Source organism: Diadema antillarum, unplaced genomic scaffold (assembly GCF_040938485.1).
Source record: "Diadema antillarum isolate AM-2024a unplaced genomic scaffold, OU_Dant_1.0 seq00001984_RagTag, whole genome shotgun sequence".
Lineage (NCBI taxonomy): Eukaryota > Metazoa > Echinodermata > Echinoidea > Diadematoida > Diadematidae > Diadema > Diadema antillarum.
Window position 1 is genome coordinate 434,386 of NW_027272642.1, and position 18,286 is coordinate 452,671.

Below are 18,286 nucleotides of genomic sequence, written 5' to 3' on the forward strand. Positions count from 1 at the left end.
GCAGCCACGTGAGATGAAGCATGACAAAATAGTTGAAGATAAACCATTTTTAGTCACCAAAAGTGAATATTTACTTGTTAGATATGTGGTTTTCTCTCACACCTGTGGTAGAGGATAATTGCGAATCAGTTAGAGTAGCAGATAGTCTTTAAATCACTTGTTTCTTTCAGCAAATTTCAACAGGTTTGGTGCAGTCACTTTCATAGGCTTTGAGGATTAGTTTAAATGGCGGCTGAGGGGAGAATTGAGCCAACGCGTTAAGGGAGAGTTGTGACATGGCTAAACCTATATTCCAATGGCTCAGCCTCCGAGTGGCTCAACCCTCCCTTCAAGTGGCTCAATGGGTGTCATTTTTAGTCAAAGAAAGGGGTCTTCAATTGGATGAGGTGAGGGATATTGGAAAGGTATGTGGTAAGTGTTGCTAGGGGTGAAGACCTAAGGGCCGTTTCTTCTTCCTCATAAATCACACAAATCCACTAAAGGTGCATCTAGAAATCCTGATCATGTGATCGTTGGTGGATCCCAACAACATCCACATTATCCATCAGATGACCCTAAGTCGAACAGACGCCCCACCTTCTCTGTTACCATTACACCATCTGTCCTTTAAGGTTTCCATATAGTCATATTTCTTCATAAGCTTGAACTGCAATTAATATGATATGTAGGGCCTAAAGAGTAATGGCTCAACTCTCCCAACCCCGTGGCTCAACTCTCACCACATCCAGGGAGAGTTGAGCCATTTTGTTTTGTTGAAGTGTCACCCCCAAATCGTTTGTGCCAGATGTCTTTTTGGGCAATCATATCATGCCTGACTAGTTGTAGTTTACACCTGCGAACGAATAATGCATAAATTATGCATAGTTATGGAACAGTATCACTTAATGTAAAAAGTGGCTCAACTCTCCCACACTTCCCCTACTTATATTATGGCCGATGCTTGTCAATCTTGCGGAGGGAGGGAGCGTCGAGAAGTCATTGCTGGTTATTACCCCTGGTGAAAACCGTACCCCTAAAATCTTGACGATTATACCAGAAAAAGAAACCGAGAGCCCGCGGACAAGGACTTATACTTGCAATGAATTAGCAATCACAAACGCACGACATATGAAACGTTTGTTGCTGACCGAGCTCCGTAAAGATGTTGAAAGACAGGGATACGCAGACACAATTACAAAGAAAACGAAAGGACTAAACACTCATTAAAACATTAAGATTTGATTATCACGACGCCTCTATCAAATATCTATTCATAAATGTGACCGCCCGACTCGAAACCCCAAAAGGAGGCCAACAAAATTAAAAGGATAAGCTCTACGCTTCAAAATTATGTATAAGGCCTAACTTGTTAAAATTGGACCATTCTTACCCATTAAAAAAGGGTGACTAAAATAAGAAAGAGCTTGGAGGTTCAGTTTCATTGAAAATGGGGAAAAGACGATCCAAAAATTAGAGTCACGCTGTACAGGAGTATCCATGATATTCTATGTCACAGTGAAAATATCGTCTGTCCGAACAGATGTTGTCTTGAAAAAACTGCTCGATTTCGGTTTAATTTTTAATTTTAAGATAATTTTGACAGTAAAGGTAGAGAAAACATTGCACTCCCAGTTAAGACAAACTAAAAAGGGAATTCGGAACTAGGTCAACAAATATGATATATTTTGGTCCATCATGTCCATGAAAGATATTCTTAACATGAGACTTTTTTTTTTTGCGCAGTCACAAGTATCCCCATGAAAACAATTATTAATTCCAGTATGGTTTATTCCAATGCTATCTTTAAGCGTTTTGAATTGAGTTGACACCAATTCGTTGCTAATATTATAATCTATTAATGCGTCTGTTTCTTTGTTGTTGTTGTTGTTGTTGTTGTTGTTGTTGTTGTCGTCGTCGTTGTACTACAGAGGAAAAAGCAGTAGCATAAATTGCTACAAATCTTAAATCTGTAAAGCGTCTATATGGTTTTTTTTTCGCAAAATGCTTAAAAGCATTGACGTCTAGTTTCAAAAGTGGTAAAATCGATACCTTTATTTATTGTAAGCTATGCAGTTATGACCAAACCGCCTTTTAATAACAGGCCATAATATCATTTTAGTGTCTGATTTTCGGTTATGTGTTAGTTATTTTTCTCTTTCTCTATCTTTCTTGCTTTCTCAGTTTTTCTTTCTCTCTCTCTCCCTTGTCACAGGTGTAGTAGACGAAACATTTAGTAGACGAAACATTTAATTTAGTTTGGTTTCTTTAAATATATGTACTTCCATTGTATTCACTTGCATCATGAATTGTCGGGTTAATTGTATTTAAATCTAATGGATCTGGCTCAATGATAATGTTGTGATATACTTTGTTCGTACATGCCAATGTTTCACTGGGCTATGACTAATATCCCTCGCTTTGTGATCTTGTTGCAAATACACTATGATCTGTAAATGAGACCTTATGACTACTGTATAGTATTTGTGAACTCATTAATTCTGTCTTCGGATGCAATTATTTGACTGCAGTGTATTGTGTTGTAATTGTATATAATAAACATGGAAACAAAGTGATGCGGTGAAGCATTCCGAGAATTTGAGCTGTGGACTCTTCATTGTTCTTATGATTAACTGTTCAATTGAAGAGCGTACTCCTTTCCACAATTTTAGCGTGTACCAAATTATAGGGAGAAATTACGCCTGACAGGGGGTTTGATGTTATAATGGTCTCATGAAGTATACAAAACTATATAGAAATTATAATGTCACAATAGAGGAATGCAATAAATGCCAATTGCCTTGATTTAAATTCAAATTTTTGAATTTAAATCAAGGCAACTGGCATTTTTTTGCATTCCTCTATAGTGACATTATTATTGCTATTTTTTAGTACTGCCAATACGCGCAGCAAATATAAAACATGTATACTATATATATATATATATATATATATATATACAGTGAATATATTACCATGTGTGTGTGTTTAGTGTTCCTTTTACATACATTCTAACCGCAGAAATGTCATGCTTTTGATTTAATTGCGCACATACGTCGAAAGAAAAGAACGAACCTCCTCCCTCTCTTTCTCTCGCACACACACACACACACACACACACGCATGAATTCATAATTATTCGTATCACAAAGTGCATGGGTTTCATGCATCTGACATTTAATGTCATTATGCAACGCGAAAACTGAAAACAAATAAAATGAATAAGTATCAAGTTGCATATACATGATGATGCATAAGAGCATACATATCACGAATAGGTTTTTTTTTTCAGATTAGAAGTGAATTTCTTCGTGTAACATATCGTTTTATTGTGCTGGACTGATCTGGTTTTGCCAATATTTGATGCCGCTTATTCCCTCTGTTTTCACTCTAACTTGACCACTATATGTATATTTATAACTTCGTACCATCTCTTTATCCGACACTATTATCCGCAAGACAGCTCAGGAATTGACTGTTTCGACAATAAAATCAACAAATAAAAAAGAACCCGAAAATCATTATGCATCGTATTTATATTCATGAACTATTACAGCATGCTGGCTTGTATACGGAAATAACGTCATTGCTTTTGCTTTAAATTGACCTTACACTTCTTATAATTTGACTTCGCAAAGCAAGACATTATTTATTTTTATTCGTCATCTTTCGTGACGAAATCAAATGGCAAAGGGAGATATTTTTGATGCATTTACTGCTACTGTATGGCTGAGAATGCTCAAAATCTCATAACAAAACTTGTTGTCATCAACGTGTTCTTGACTCTAAAAATAATTTAATAAGATATTCAAGCCGAATAGGTTTTGGAACAGTTTGGATATAATTTTTTTTATCTTTCTTTAATGAAAAGGGCATCGTAAATATGATTAATTTACGCCTAAGACTGCCAGCGTTCAACCTCTTGAATATAGCATTGCGTATATGACTACTCAGCTGACATATCAAAGTGAATCCGTTAAAAAAAAGATATCCCGTCGTTATAAACACTACTGATCAGAGGAATTAATCAAATCATGATAAATAGAACATCAACGAGGAAGAAAAAGAAGAAGAAGAAGAAGAAGAAGAAGAAGAGAGAGAGAGAGAGAGAGAGAGGGGGGGGGGGGTTATAGGCCTCCTCCTTTGTATTGTACATCAACACGTATCAGCTTAAATATTTGTATGTGGAATTCTGTAATATTGATACCTGGATAAGACAATCTGTCATCTTATCGTTATAGCCGTATCATTGGATTTAGGAATGTCAACCTCATCACAATGATACCGTGAACGCCGAGACTAAATGTGCCACCAAGTAAGAATTTTAAACGACAAGCTCACCTTCATATACATAAGGTTTCAGTAAATGCAGCAATTTTAATATAGGTTTTCCCGGTCAATTTCATACTTTTGTCACTCAAATTCATTAATGTGCAATCAAATTCACGCAGCGCACGCACGCGAAAATATTCGGGCATTCAAATTCAGAATCCGAGCGATCAATTTCATTTATGGGCGTTCTGTTTCGTTTTCATGAAATCAAATTCACGATTGGGCATTCAATTTCAAAATGCGAGCACCGACTTTCCTACTCGGGCATTCAAATTCATGCGATTGTCACGTGCTAGTCCCAATGAGCTTGTTTGGAGCGTTCACATTCATTTTTAGGCGATCAAGTTCCTACTTCGTGCAAACGAGGAAAATGGAGTAGACTTTTAAGAAAGGAAAAAGGGCCAACACAACCAATGAAGGCTTGCATATAGTGTAATTATGATTGTTTACGGGTTCTACCATTGTTCTCTGTTCATGTACTCTTTGTTTTTTTATCTCAATAAATTTCAAATTGTGATGTCCAATTAGTAGTGCATCCAAACAACACAACGGCAATTCAATCATATTTCTTGATGATACTGCATGCTGTCAACGTCCCAACACCAATCCCATAATGACAATTCATCAAAGACAAACTGACACACAATGATCTCATATAATCCCGCAAAAGTGAATTAATAAGACAGCAATACACAACAAACAAGACGTATAAAATGTTCATGTATCAGTGTCAATAATTATAGTCGAAATTGTTTTTTTTTTCTTCGAAAGTGTCAACCAACCCTCCGTATCATGCTCGTCTGTAGGTCTATACAGTGCCTAATGTTTGTTTGTTTGTTTCATTTTCCATCAAAAAAGATGGCTGGATAACCCATATTCAGCTGCAATAGCTGGTCTTCCAGGGGTCCAGTTGGATGTTCTGCTCTCTGCGGTGAATAAATGAAGTGGGATCTTTTACGTGCATGCGTTGTGACTCTCTCACACATGGAACCTCCATTTTATGTCCAATCCGAGGGACATGTGCCTGTATATTCCTTTTTGCTGAGCGCGAGTTAAAAATTGTCAATGAACAGGTGGACCTCTACTGCAAAATAAATAATCATCATAAATCCCAATATATTCAAAGCCAAATGAGAAAACACGTGCATACACGGCCCCAAACTAAGTAAATTCAGGACTTCTTTTAAATTGAATGCAGTTATTTGGAACATGGTTGCCTATTCACGAATTTGAATGACCGACGAGATTCCGTCGCCAGCTTGACATGAATTTGAATGCTCATTGATGAAATGCGTGCTCCTCTCTTAAATTTGAATGCTCCGATAGTGAATTTGAATGTTCCGATAGTGAATTTGAATGTTCTGATAGTGAATTTGAATGCTCCGACAGTGAATTTGAATGCTCGGATAGTGAATTCGAATGACCGGATTTTGAATTTGATTGCTGATTCAGCTGCTGCGAGCGTGGAATGCGTGAAATCGAATGCTCGGACATAGGAACTTGAATGACAAAAGTATGAAATTGACCGGGAAAACCTACAGTAAAAACACATGACTGTTTGCGAACATTTAATAATCCGTTCAAAAGTTATGAATTGTTAAAGTTTCTGCACAGTCACTGCTGGATGAGAAGGCGACTGCAATGTATAATGTCACATGCGTAGAACGATATAAGGAAATCATAAAGAGAATTCCATAAAATTTCATTTTTTTGGGGGGGGGGGGGTGGGGGAGTGCACATTCCCTCTACTCGTTATTGACATATGTAAATTATGTGAAGTTTAATATTATTCCCTCTGCCCTCTGAAGGCGGCATGTCAAGTGCTCCATTATAATTATATAATGTAAGAAAAGCGAAAATATGTTGAATTTTCTTTGTACTTTCTTTGTATCATTCTACTCTTGTGATATCAAAAGCCATAGTGGAATCTTCTCATCCAGTGATGGTAGCACTGACACTTCAAAATTCACAACTTTTGAACGGATTGTCCAATTTTCCTCAAACTTTCACTGATGTGTTCTACTAATATTGATGCATTCTCTCAATCCTTATGTCATATTATGAAGATGGACTTGTCATTGATGTATAGGTTCTATTATAGGTTTTCCCGGTCAATTTCATACTTTTGTCATTCAAGTTCCTATTCCGAGCATTCGATTTCACGCATTCCACGCTCGCAGCACTGAATCAGTAATCAAATTCAAAATCCGGTCATTCGAATTCACTATCAGAACATTCAAATTCACTATCGGAACATTCAAATTCACTATCGGAGCATTCAAATTTAAGAGAGGAGCACGCGTTTCAGCAATGAGCATTCAAATTCATGTCAAGCTGGCGACGGAATCTCGTCGGTCATTCAAATTCGTGAATAGGCAACCATATTCCAAATAACTGCATTCAATTTAAAATAAGTCCTGAATTTAGTTAGTTTTGGGCCGTGTATGCATGTGTTTTTCATTTGGCTTTGAATATATTGGGATTATCTATGATTATTATTTATTTTGCAGTAGAGGTCCACCTGTTCATTGAAAATTTTGAACTCATGCTTAGCGAAAATGAATATACAGGCATATGTCCTTCGGATTGGACATAAAATGGAGGTCCTATGTGTGAGAGAGTCACAACTCATGCACGTAAAAGATCCCACTTCATCTATTCATCGCAAAGAGCAGGGTGCAAAGGCTTACATCCAACTAGACCCCATATGGAAGACCAGCTTTTGCAGCTGAATATGGGTTATCCAGTCATCTTCTTTGATGGAAAATAAAACAACACACAAACATTAGGCACTGTATTTAGGCCTACAGACGAGCTTAATACGGAGGGTTAGTTGACACCTTCCAGGAACCCCCCCCCCCCCCCCCACACCATTTCGACTATATTGAAACTGATACATGAACATTTTATACGTCTTGCTTGTTGTGTATTGCTGTCTTATTGGTTTACTTTTGCGGGACTATGTGGGATCACTGTGTGTCAGTTTGTCTTTAAACTGATGAATTGTCATTATCATGATTATGTGGTTGGTGTGGGGGCGTTTTCAGCATGCAGTATCATCACGAAATATGATTAAATTGTCGTTGTGTTGTTTGGATGCACTGGAGATTGGACATTACGATTTAAAATTTATTGAGATGAAAAACTAAGAATACATGAACAGAGAACAATGTAGAAACTGTAAACAATCATAATTACACTATATGCAAGCCTTCATTTTGTTGTGTTGGCCCTTTTTCCTTTCTTAAAAGTCTGCTCCATTTTCCTCCTTAAATTGATTGCAAGAAGTAGGAACTTGATCGCCTAAAAATGAAATTGAATGCTCCAAACAAGCTCGATGGGACTATAACATGACTATCGCATGAATTTGAATGCACGAGTAGGAAAGTCGGTGCTCGCATTTTGAATTTGAATGCCCGATCGTGAATTTGATTTCACGAAAACGAAATAGAAAGCACATTAATGAAATTGATCGTTCGGATTCTGAATTTGAATGCCCGACTATTTCCGCGTGCGTGCGCTGTGTGAAATTGAATGCACATTAATGAATTTGAATGACAAAAGTATATTGAAATTGACCGGGAATACCTATATTACTACTTTAGCTTCTTTTCGCTACGCAGGATAATGCTTGGTATACGTTCATAAACTTTAATCTCTGGCAGACTCTGTATTTTAACATACTGTTATAATCAAAGCTATGTAGTCCCCCCCCCCCCCCCCTTCAACAAGAACTATCATTAAGAAAGAATGTTGTTGAGTCAGCTTTAGCTGATATCTATTCGTAAATTGAAAAGGACATGAAAGGTGTTGACAATGACTGACAAACAGCCATTTCATTCCGTCATTAATGCAACGTCAGTTTATTGATTGTATTCATTCAGTCATCTATATTTATTTTCATTTCCTCGCAGGATTTAAATTTCATTACACCTCTTGGTATAATCGCACTGCTTGCGGGAAAATCGATTGTAAACGCATTAAAACGTAGTCATGGAAATCATCGGATCTCGCAAGTAGCACATTAATGCTTCTGTCATATTCGGACAGTATAATTCTACAGTCATCATCCACGATAATTTGAGTAGCAAGAACACGGAGAAAAACAAACCAAGTAAAAACAAACGCTGACAAATATCGTGATAAACATTTATAATGATATTCTCGTTTGAATTCTATGTGTCTCTTATCCTACGTTTCGCCTGATGTATTTTACAGCTTGAATTTAGGGTTTTCCTGGTCAATTTCATACTTTGGTCATTCTAATTCATTAATGTGCATTCAAATTCACACAGCGCACGCACACGAAAATATTCGGGCTTTCAAATTCAGAATCCGACCGATCAATTTCATTTATGGAAGTTCTATTTCGTTTTCGTCAAATCAAACTCACGCTTGGGCGTTAAATTTCCAAATGCGAGCGTTGCATTTCCTACTCGTGCATTCAAATTCACGCGATAGTGATGTGATAGTCCCGATGAGCTTGTTTGGAGCGTTCAATTTCATTTTCAGGCCATCAAGTTCCTACTTCGTGCAATCAATTTAACGAGGAAAATGGAGTAGACTCTTTTTAAGAAAGGAGAAAGGGCATGCACAACCAATGAAGGCTTGCATATAGTGTAACTATGATTGCTTAATAGCTCTACATAGTTGTCTGTTCATATTCTATGTTTTTCATCTAAATAAATTTAACTTGTAAAGTCCTATCAGCAGTGCATCCAAACAACACAACGGTAGTCTAATCATATTTCTTGATGATATTGCATGCTGACAACGCCCCAATATTAACCACATAATGACAATGCATCAGTTTAAAGACAAATTGACACACAATGATCTCACATATTCCGCAAAAGCAAACCAATAAGATAGCAATAAACAACAAACAATATTACGTATAATGCTCATGTTATCAGTTTCAGTGTAGTCGAAATTGTTTTTTCCCCCGAAGGTGTCAATCAACCTTCCGTGTTATGCTCGTATGTAGGCCTATACAGTGCCTAATGTTTGTTTGTTTGTTTATTTGTTTGTTTGTTTGTTTGTTTGTTTCATTTTAAATCTATGAAGATGGCTGAATAGCCCATATTCAGCTGCAATAGCTGGTCTTCCATTAGGGATCCAGTTGGATGTAAGGTGGGACCACTTTACTGGGTTAAACACCCTACTTTTTGCGATGAATAAATGAAGTGGGATATTTTACGTGCATGAGTTGTGACTCTCTCACACATGGGACCTCCATTTTATGTCCTATCCGAGGGACATGTGCCTGTATATTCCTCTTCGTGACGCCGTAGTTCAAATTTTTCAATGAACAGGTGGACCTCTACTGCGTAATAAATAATCTTCATCACAAACCCCAATATATTCAAAGATAAATGAAAAAGACACACATACACGGCCCCAGATTAACTAAATTCAGGACCTCTTTTAAATTGAATGCAGTTATTTGGAACATGGTTGCCTATTCACGAATTTGAATGACCGACGAGATTCCGTCGTCAGCAGCTTGACATGAATTTGAATGCTCATTGCTGAAATGCGTGCTCATCTCTTGAATTTGAATGCTCCGATAGTGAATTTAAATGCTTCGATAATGATTTCGAATGCTTCGATAATGAATTTGAATGCTCCAATAATGAATTCGAATTACCGAATTTTGAATTTGATTGCTGATTCAGTGCTGCGAGCGTGGAATGCGTTTTTGATTTGATTCGTTACATCTTTTTAAGAGATAGCCTTTCATAGTTTCGCCCTCATTTCCAAATAATTCTGAAAAAGTAAAACACTTTCTCTTGATATCAATAACGCAAATTTTTCTTGTTAAGGCCTACTCCCGAAATCTACTTTGTGAAGTTTACTTTGTGGCTAATTTTGGTAGGAATCGGATGCTCAGCCACTCGAGCGTGACGAAATATTAAACAGCAAAGACTGTCACGTGTGTACGCAAGATATCGATAATGGTCGATATGATACAGTAGTTTAAAAATCATCTATATTACTATTCCGTTATAACGGGTGCGGTAATAACACGTTTACTACGAATTTCTCCGTACAATACGTATAACAATGAAGTAGAAATTCAGGTCCAAAAAACCATCACCCATATTCATATAGTAAAACTCTTATACAGGCCCAGATACGTTACTGTCCAGGTATAACGGAATTACCATAAAAATGACGAAAGAAAGTTCCGGTCCGGAAGACTCCTATACAAAGGGAGTTGCTTATATTTGATATCTTGCCGTCCACTCGGAAAGGAAATGTGCAGAGCATGGATTATCTACCTAATTATAGCCAGAAATTTTTTGAATGATTTATCATTCTGTACGTGGGCAGTCGGTACTTCATCTTGCTTCTTCTCAACCATATACCGGATGTACTGGATCCAGTTACTACGGCCCAGGTCCGAGCGCTTGATGGCCGCCATGTTTCGCACGTACTCGCTGGTGAAGACCCGCAGAGGCCCGTCGATATCGTCCTTTTCGATCACCGCCTGTACGACATCGCTGACGTCGTCTGCCGTTTGAATAAGTTGCTCGAAGATGTATCTATGCCGATAGAAATGAAAAACCAGGATCCTTAAAAACACCCCCTGAATGATTGACATGCACTTTGGGTATCCTTATTTCAATTCTTTCTTTCAATTCTTTCTTTTTTTTTTCTCTCGAAGATCAAATTTTTCAAGTTAATGATATGACGAAAGCAAAGTTATTTTCAAGTAATATACATAATCAATACACAGATATCAGGGCTCGAAACTAACATTTTTCTCCAGTGGCAAATTTGGGTCCAAAAAGCTTTGAATATGACATTCTGGCGGCCCGAAAAGAAATGAATAGTGGCTCAAAATAAATGGAAGTTTAAAATTTCAATTTGAATTTTGGTCACCAACTCGGGCCACCAAAAGACTAGCTTTTAGGAAGTTTGGTGTCAGGGCATCAATTTTTAATACAATGTATGTCGATTTTTTGAAAATAACATCACATTATCCCCTTACTCCTCCGCTTTAATTTCATGTATAACAAGACTCATAAAAGTACTTGGATGAGACTTAGGTACAACACGCGCCATCGTGGACACAAGCACACTGGACTTCATGATGTAAGTGCAATGATAAATGATATCATATATATATATATATATATATATATATATATATATAACTAATATGTATGTATATATGTTACCGTGCACCTCAAAACGAACATAAAGTCGCACACACTGATTTTGCGTGAGGACTGAGAATAAGTGAAATGGGTCAACCTAGCCGAACTTGACTTTTTCATATTTTCTGAAAGAGCGGGTCTTCTTTTACATTATGCTAAAATTTGGTATCATAAAACGGGCAGGAAAGTGTGTTTTTTAGCAGTTTATCTCGAACATTTTTGGTAAAAAAGTGTGATTAGGTGTGTCTTTAGAATCCCTTTTTCATTAATTTTCTGAAAAACCATGTCCACACTATTCACTTTCAACTCTAATAACTTTTGAAAGGATAGTGCAACTGCTTTGAAAAGGAGCATTAATTATGGACAGAATGTGTTAATGAGGCATGCTTAATTTCAGTTTAATCTGATAATCCTTTCATTGTTGTTACTCTGGTGGTTTACTTCCTGTTTTTTGTCCCATTCATCGCACAGCCAGCACGGTTTGGTAAAGATTAAGGGCTTGAATAGACACTGTACTTCAGAGCCTCTTTTCTCAGTTCACACTTTTCCTGGGTTTGTGCTTTCTTTCCAGTATTTAGATAAGTTAGGAGAGTCCATTTGATTTGAGTTATACATCATTTCAAAGCTTAAAGTCTGGTCTTTCAGAATATGGTCTTAACTAAAAATTCATGTCTGGCGACTTTTTGTTTGTTTTGAGGTGCAGGGTCATATAATATATATATATATATATATATATATGTATGTATATATATATATATATATATATATATATATATATATATATATACATACCGTGCGGGGAAAACAATCTGACTTACTTTAAATGTGGGTTGATGGTCCTGGCTTGTTGTAAGGTTATTAGGTCGAAGGCGGCTCTCGTAGGTAAACGTCTTTCTTCCACTATGTTGTCGTTGATTTTAGAGTCAACAGGTCCAGGGATGATTGACGTTACTCTATCAAGAAGACGTGTTTGAATTATTCATATAATACATTTTCAAAGCCATCAAATTTCCCCGTATACTATACATCATATACAGCAACTCGGACAGATGTGTACTTGTTTATTTCATTTGTACCTTTTGAAATATATTAAACAATATTATAACATCCAATACACAGACATGCATAAATAGTCTAATTCTAAACTAGTCGAATTAAAGACAAAGAGAAGATACAAAAAATATATTCCATAATTATAATACAATATCTCTTACAAAAACTGATAATCAATGGGCAACCTCACACCTGATGTTATGTGCCTTCATTCGAGGAGCCATACTTTCAGTAAGTCCATCTATGGCATGTTTTGAAGCAGTGTACAAATCGTAGAACGGAAAACCTGCCAGAAAACAATACAAAAAAGGAACAAACCATAATTTCTAAATATAATTCAGGAAAAATCCACAAGTAATGTATCTGTCTTGGTATAGGTGAGTGTTATGGGGAAAGATATCTGATCCTTTGAATGCATTTGATATGTTGCAAACTAGCTGCTGGCATGTCACAGACAAACGTCAATTTACTGTCGTCTTTCTTTGATTTTATTCTTTATTTTTCAATTCTCAAGTTTGGCTTTTGTCAAGGGATATGGCGTGAGCAGAGTAATAATGAGCGTGTATATGTATACGTACTTTCTGCAGGTGACTTTGAGTAACTGTCAATATGGATTTGGAAACTTGAACTATTTAAATCAAAGTCATCAAAACCATCTACACAGGCAATTTTCTTTTGTTACTTGCATTTCCTTTAGTTCTGTTTGCGTTGAGACATTGATACAATTGAAATTTTGAGGATACACATCACACATGTGACGTACCATTTACTCCTGTGATGGAACTCATGTTGATGATGTGACCGTACCGCTGCCTTTTCATGTGCGGTAACACCGCCTGCATCATCCGGGCCGTACCGAAGAAGTTGGTGTCCATGACAGCGCGCACGTTGTCCAATGAAGCTTCCTCTAATGGAGCGAGTGATGCAACCCCGGCGTTGTTGACTTCAAACATATATTCATGAGAAATATTGTGGTTTTTATCTTTAAATTCTGCATTTTTCTCGAAAGCCATAATTGAAAAAAATATAACGATGAAACAGCAAAAAAAAAATGATGTTGTGAATAAATTAAATACCTATAAAGTAATCGTTTTGTACTTATGATGTGGTAGAGTTGAACACGCTATTCAAAGTCCCTGTGGCATGATAGGGCTATGAATGTAATATAGGCATTTCTACGGATTAATTATGGAGGAATGTATTTGTACTTATACACATTTCTTGGGGGAAAATATTCACTAAAAAGCAGCATTAACTTTGCCACATAAAAACGCCATGGATCTTCTTTTCTTTTTCATGTTTTTGACATTGTAATTAACTGGAATTGGAGTTGTGTAGGGGCTATTTAGTCGTTATAAAAGAAAACAGAAAACAAAAATCATATGAGTAAATTTCTTAGGAACACTTTATACTCTGACATAAAGCCAGGAATTAAAATTTCGAATGCACATTTATTATGATGACTGAAAAAAGGAAAATACATTCGCTTTATAAAATACAGCTGTCATGGCAGCATTGGACCAGATGGTGCTAAGTACTTTGAATTTGTAAACAACATTTACGGCACTTTCTTTGCTGTTATCAAGTTCAATGCAATTCCAATCAACACTGACTTTCGTTTTTCACATAAATTTATGATATTATCTCCCACACGATCTAAACATATAATTATGCAAGTTTGACTCACAAGTGGTTACTGATTGATTCGTGCAAAGGAAAATACTTGCCATACAAGGTAGTTGAGTTTTCAAAACTAATCAATCTAAAATCGCACCTTTGCCCGAATGTCTGACGCGAACTCAACATAATCATGCAAGTTTGACTCAGAAGTGGTAATTGACTGATGTCTACAAGGAGAAAGTACTTGTTGCAAAGCAGTTGAGTCCTGAAAAAACAAACAAACAATCAATCAATCTATAGCTGCACCTCTGCCCGCATGTTTGCACAAGATCATTTATGGTTAACAACCATGTTTCCTGCGGGAGATAACTGTAGCGTCATTGCGTATATTACGTAAATTTTATCATTTTCATTCAACTGAACTATCACGAAGTTGGAGCAATGATTTTATCTTTATTGATTATTTAATCAATGCTAAGCAGAACAGCTTGATTGCACGTCTTCCGCCCAATGAACAACAATTATATACATAGACTTTGATTTGGTTTGATTTGGTTTATTGGTTTCTGTATCATCATTGTACATATACACATTCATGTACAAACATAAATATGATAATATATACAAGTATTTTCTTGTTCATTGCCTGTGTACAATGTACAGCAAAAGTACAACAGAACATACTACAATGAATAATACACAGGGGCTACAGCATAAGCGTAGCTTGATTTGCGTGCAGCCCCCGTAGCATAACATAATATTATAATGTACATCGGAAGGAGAATAGGAGGGAGGGATGACTTGCATAGAGATAGGATAGTTGAAAGGAGAAAGGGAAGGGAGAGGTTTGTCTGCTTTCACTAAAGGTTTATACAAAATAAAATCACCTGTATCACTGAGTAGCAAGACATTACAAAGTATTTCTTCAACGAGGTACAGGTGGACAGCTGATACAGGTCATGGTCGGTTACATAATCATTATTACATAATCGATTAATTGTGTCGATATTTGTACGAAAGAATTTCGTGTATATAACAATGACAATGGAATTACTGATATTCAGATAACAACATCGTTTTTACAGCCTTCCTAAAAGAATACGTGGACTTTAAACTTCGAATTTCAGAAGGAAGAGAATTCCAAACATCGGGTCCGGTGTGTCTGACAGATTTCAGAGCCATCACTGTTTTGGGATTATACAAGTGAAACTTATCAGATTGTCTTGTTGGATAAGAATGTATTTCCTTATTTAATTGAAATAATGAGTAAAAAGAAGATGGCAACTGACCATTATGTAAGCGAAACATAAAGAGTGAGTTTTGCAAAAAATTAATGTCATTTACCTTAAGTGTTCTTAATTCTGCGAATAAAGGATCTGAATGGTCTCGATAACCTGAGTTGGTGCATATACGTATTGCTTTCTTTTGCAAAAGTAATATACTATCAATGTGGCTTTTTGATGTTGCCCATACAATGTTGCAATAAGAAATATGCGATAATATCAATGAATTATATAATATAAATAAAATATTCTGAGGGACATAATACTTTAACTTTTGAAGTATACCAACATTACGAGATACTTTATCAGAGATATATTGTACATGAACATTCCATTTCATATTTTCATCTATATATATTCCGAGGAATTTAATACTCTCTTTTTGTTCCAATAATACACCATCCACCATAATATTTAAATGTTGCATTTCATTATTGTGCTTCTTGTTATAGAAATACATAAAATTTGTCTTTTTCAGATTAAGTGATAATCTATTACTCTTAAACCACATAGATAATTTCGGTAATTCAGTGTTAAGAGTTCTTAGGAGCGAATGAAAATCAGAATTGGAACAAAATACATTGGTGTCATCAGCAAACATGATATATTGCAGTGACTTAGATGAGTTTGAAATATCATTTACATACACTAGAAATAATAACGGTCCCAATATGGATCCTTGTGGGACTCCACATTGTATAGGTAATACTTCAGAGTTAACAGATTCATAGTACACATATTGCTTTCTATTTAACAAGTAATCTTTAAACCATTCAAGTGGAATGCCACGAACACCATAGGACTGCAATTTACGTATGAGGATAGTGTGGTCAAGAGTGTCGAATGCCTTGCTTAGGTCCATGAAAACACCGATGACATGTTTTTGTTCAGCTAAGGCAGTCGACACTCTATCGTATAATTGGGCTAGTGCCATATCTGTTGAATGAAATTTCCTGAAACCATACTGGTCTTGGTTAAATATATCATATTGTGTCAAAAAATCATACAATCTGTTATATACAAGCCTTTCTATTACCTTAGAAATACTAGGAAGAATAGAAATAGGACGGTAATTTGATACAAAAGAAGAGTCATCTTTTTTATATATGGAACAACTTTAGCAATTTTACATGCATTCGGAAATATACCAGTTGAGAGTGACAAATTACAAATGTACACTAAGGGTGTCAGTATACTACCAATAATCTGTTTTAAAAAATACGTACTCATTTCATCATGACCAGTTGCATAAATTGATTTTAATGAGTGAACAATGTCAAGAATCTCACCATAATCTGTTGGTTTAAAAAATAATGACTTATCATTTGACGCACCTAAATACTGCGAAAAATCAGTTTGTGTGGGATCTATTTTTGAAGCTTGACTAGGACCTATAGCAACAAAATACTCATTGAAACAACATGCTATATCCCTAGGGTTACAGAGTGTTTGACCGTCACGCATAATTTGAAATGTTGACATATTCTTTTGCTTACCAATAACATCATTAATAATTAATAGACAAGGAAGCAGCATTCATTTCTTTTCTTTTCTGTTCTTCAGTGAAATCATTTGAGAATCGGATATGTGCTAGCAAGAAAGCGCAAATCATCATAATTCATTTCAGCCATATCCTTTGTTGAAATAGCGATTTATTCAAGTATACGTTCATGAGTGATCGTTTCAAGATAATCACATTTGTTTTAGGCTAGGACTCAGAGGATGTGTGTAACAGTTTGCAAGCATGGGGAGAATTATAGCTGTGCGATTACGATCTTAAATTTAGGGCGTACTTCTGTCAGTTTGCACGTCGCTTACTCAGTAAAAAAGAACACCAACATAATCTTTCATCATTCTCTTTCTAAAAATGCAACTTTTCAATGGAAATTTTGTTCGCTCGAGAGAACACGTTATGAACACACAGTCCATATTTTGATTCTCCCTGCCACTGAGTCTGATATTCAAATTTAAGTAGCAATATTACTAACTGCAATACTTAACTGGCGTTTCTATTACCTGGTTGTCGTTGTTTTTGTTTTTATAGGGTTTCCCTCTTATGTGATGGCGAAAGAAAAAGATGTACAACAGAATGTTGTGGTATTAATAAAGAACTCACTGAGAATATCGATGCGGCCGTAGTCTTTCACAACCGTCTCCACAGATTCTGCCACTGAGGTGTCATCTACCACGTCTAGCTGACGGATGTGAAGCGTGTCATCGAGGGCTCCGCCCGCCGCCTCCTCCAAGGGACCCTTCTTCTTCACGTTTCTCATCGTGGGGATGACGAGATACTTTTTGGCCGCATCCTTCGCGAATCGCACCGCCATGTTCAGCCCGATGCCCGACGAACAGCCAGTGATGAGCATCACTTTTTGCGCCATCGCGTAGTCTCAGAATTGGCTGCAGAAAAGGATTTGGCATGGTACGTCATCATTGAATTGATGAAAAGAAGAACAATAAAAGAACAGCAAAATGCTCTTGTTTGAATGTCATAACCTTTCTGTATATGATATTATTATGTATATACATGATTATGATATGACCATGACGTGACGTTGTCAATTAACACCGAATATGAAGAACTCATACTCATGAGGAAAGGGGTTTTGAAAATTAGAGTCCTTTGCTGTGTGTGCAACAAAAATGGAATTGAACTGGTCCAAAACTCACATTAATTAATGTAATTCCCTTCAAATTCTTTTGCTTTTGTTTTTTCCAAAGTATCGATGCTAAAAAGAAGAAATATATCTTTACCGAAAATGAAATTGAGACAAAAAGAAAAACTTTGCCAAAACAAACAAAAAAACACTCATAAAAGATGAATATTTCTATTCATACCTTCAGTTCCGTTGCCTA

General features: G+C 36.3%; 1 protein-coding gene across 1 annotated transcript; it reads right to left on the bottom strand.

The window, feature by feature from the left end:
* Positions 1–96: 96 nt before the first annotated feature.
* On the bottom strand, positions 97–17,811 carry LOC139713486 (retinol dehydrogenase 8-like). Its single transcript, XM_071625214.1, has 6 exons — positions 17,547–17,811; positions 13,291–13,470; positions 12,718–12,813; positions 12,293–12,425; positions 10,637–10,856; positions 97–102 (listed from the first exon to the last, which is right to left on the bottom strand). The coding sequence occupies exons 1-6, from the start codon at positions 17,809–17,811 to the stop codon at positions 97–99; spliced, it is 900 nt and encodes a 299-aa protein (XP_071481315.1).
* Between the last annotated feature and the right edge of the window lie 475 nt (positions 17,812–18,286).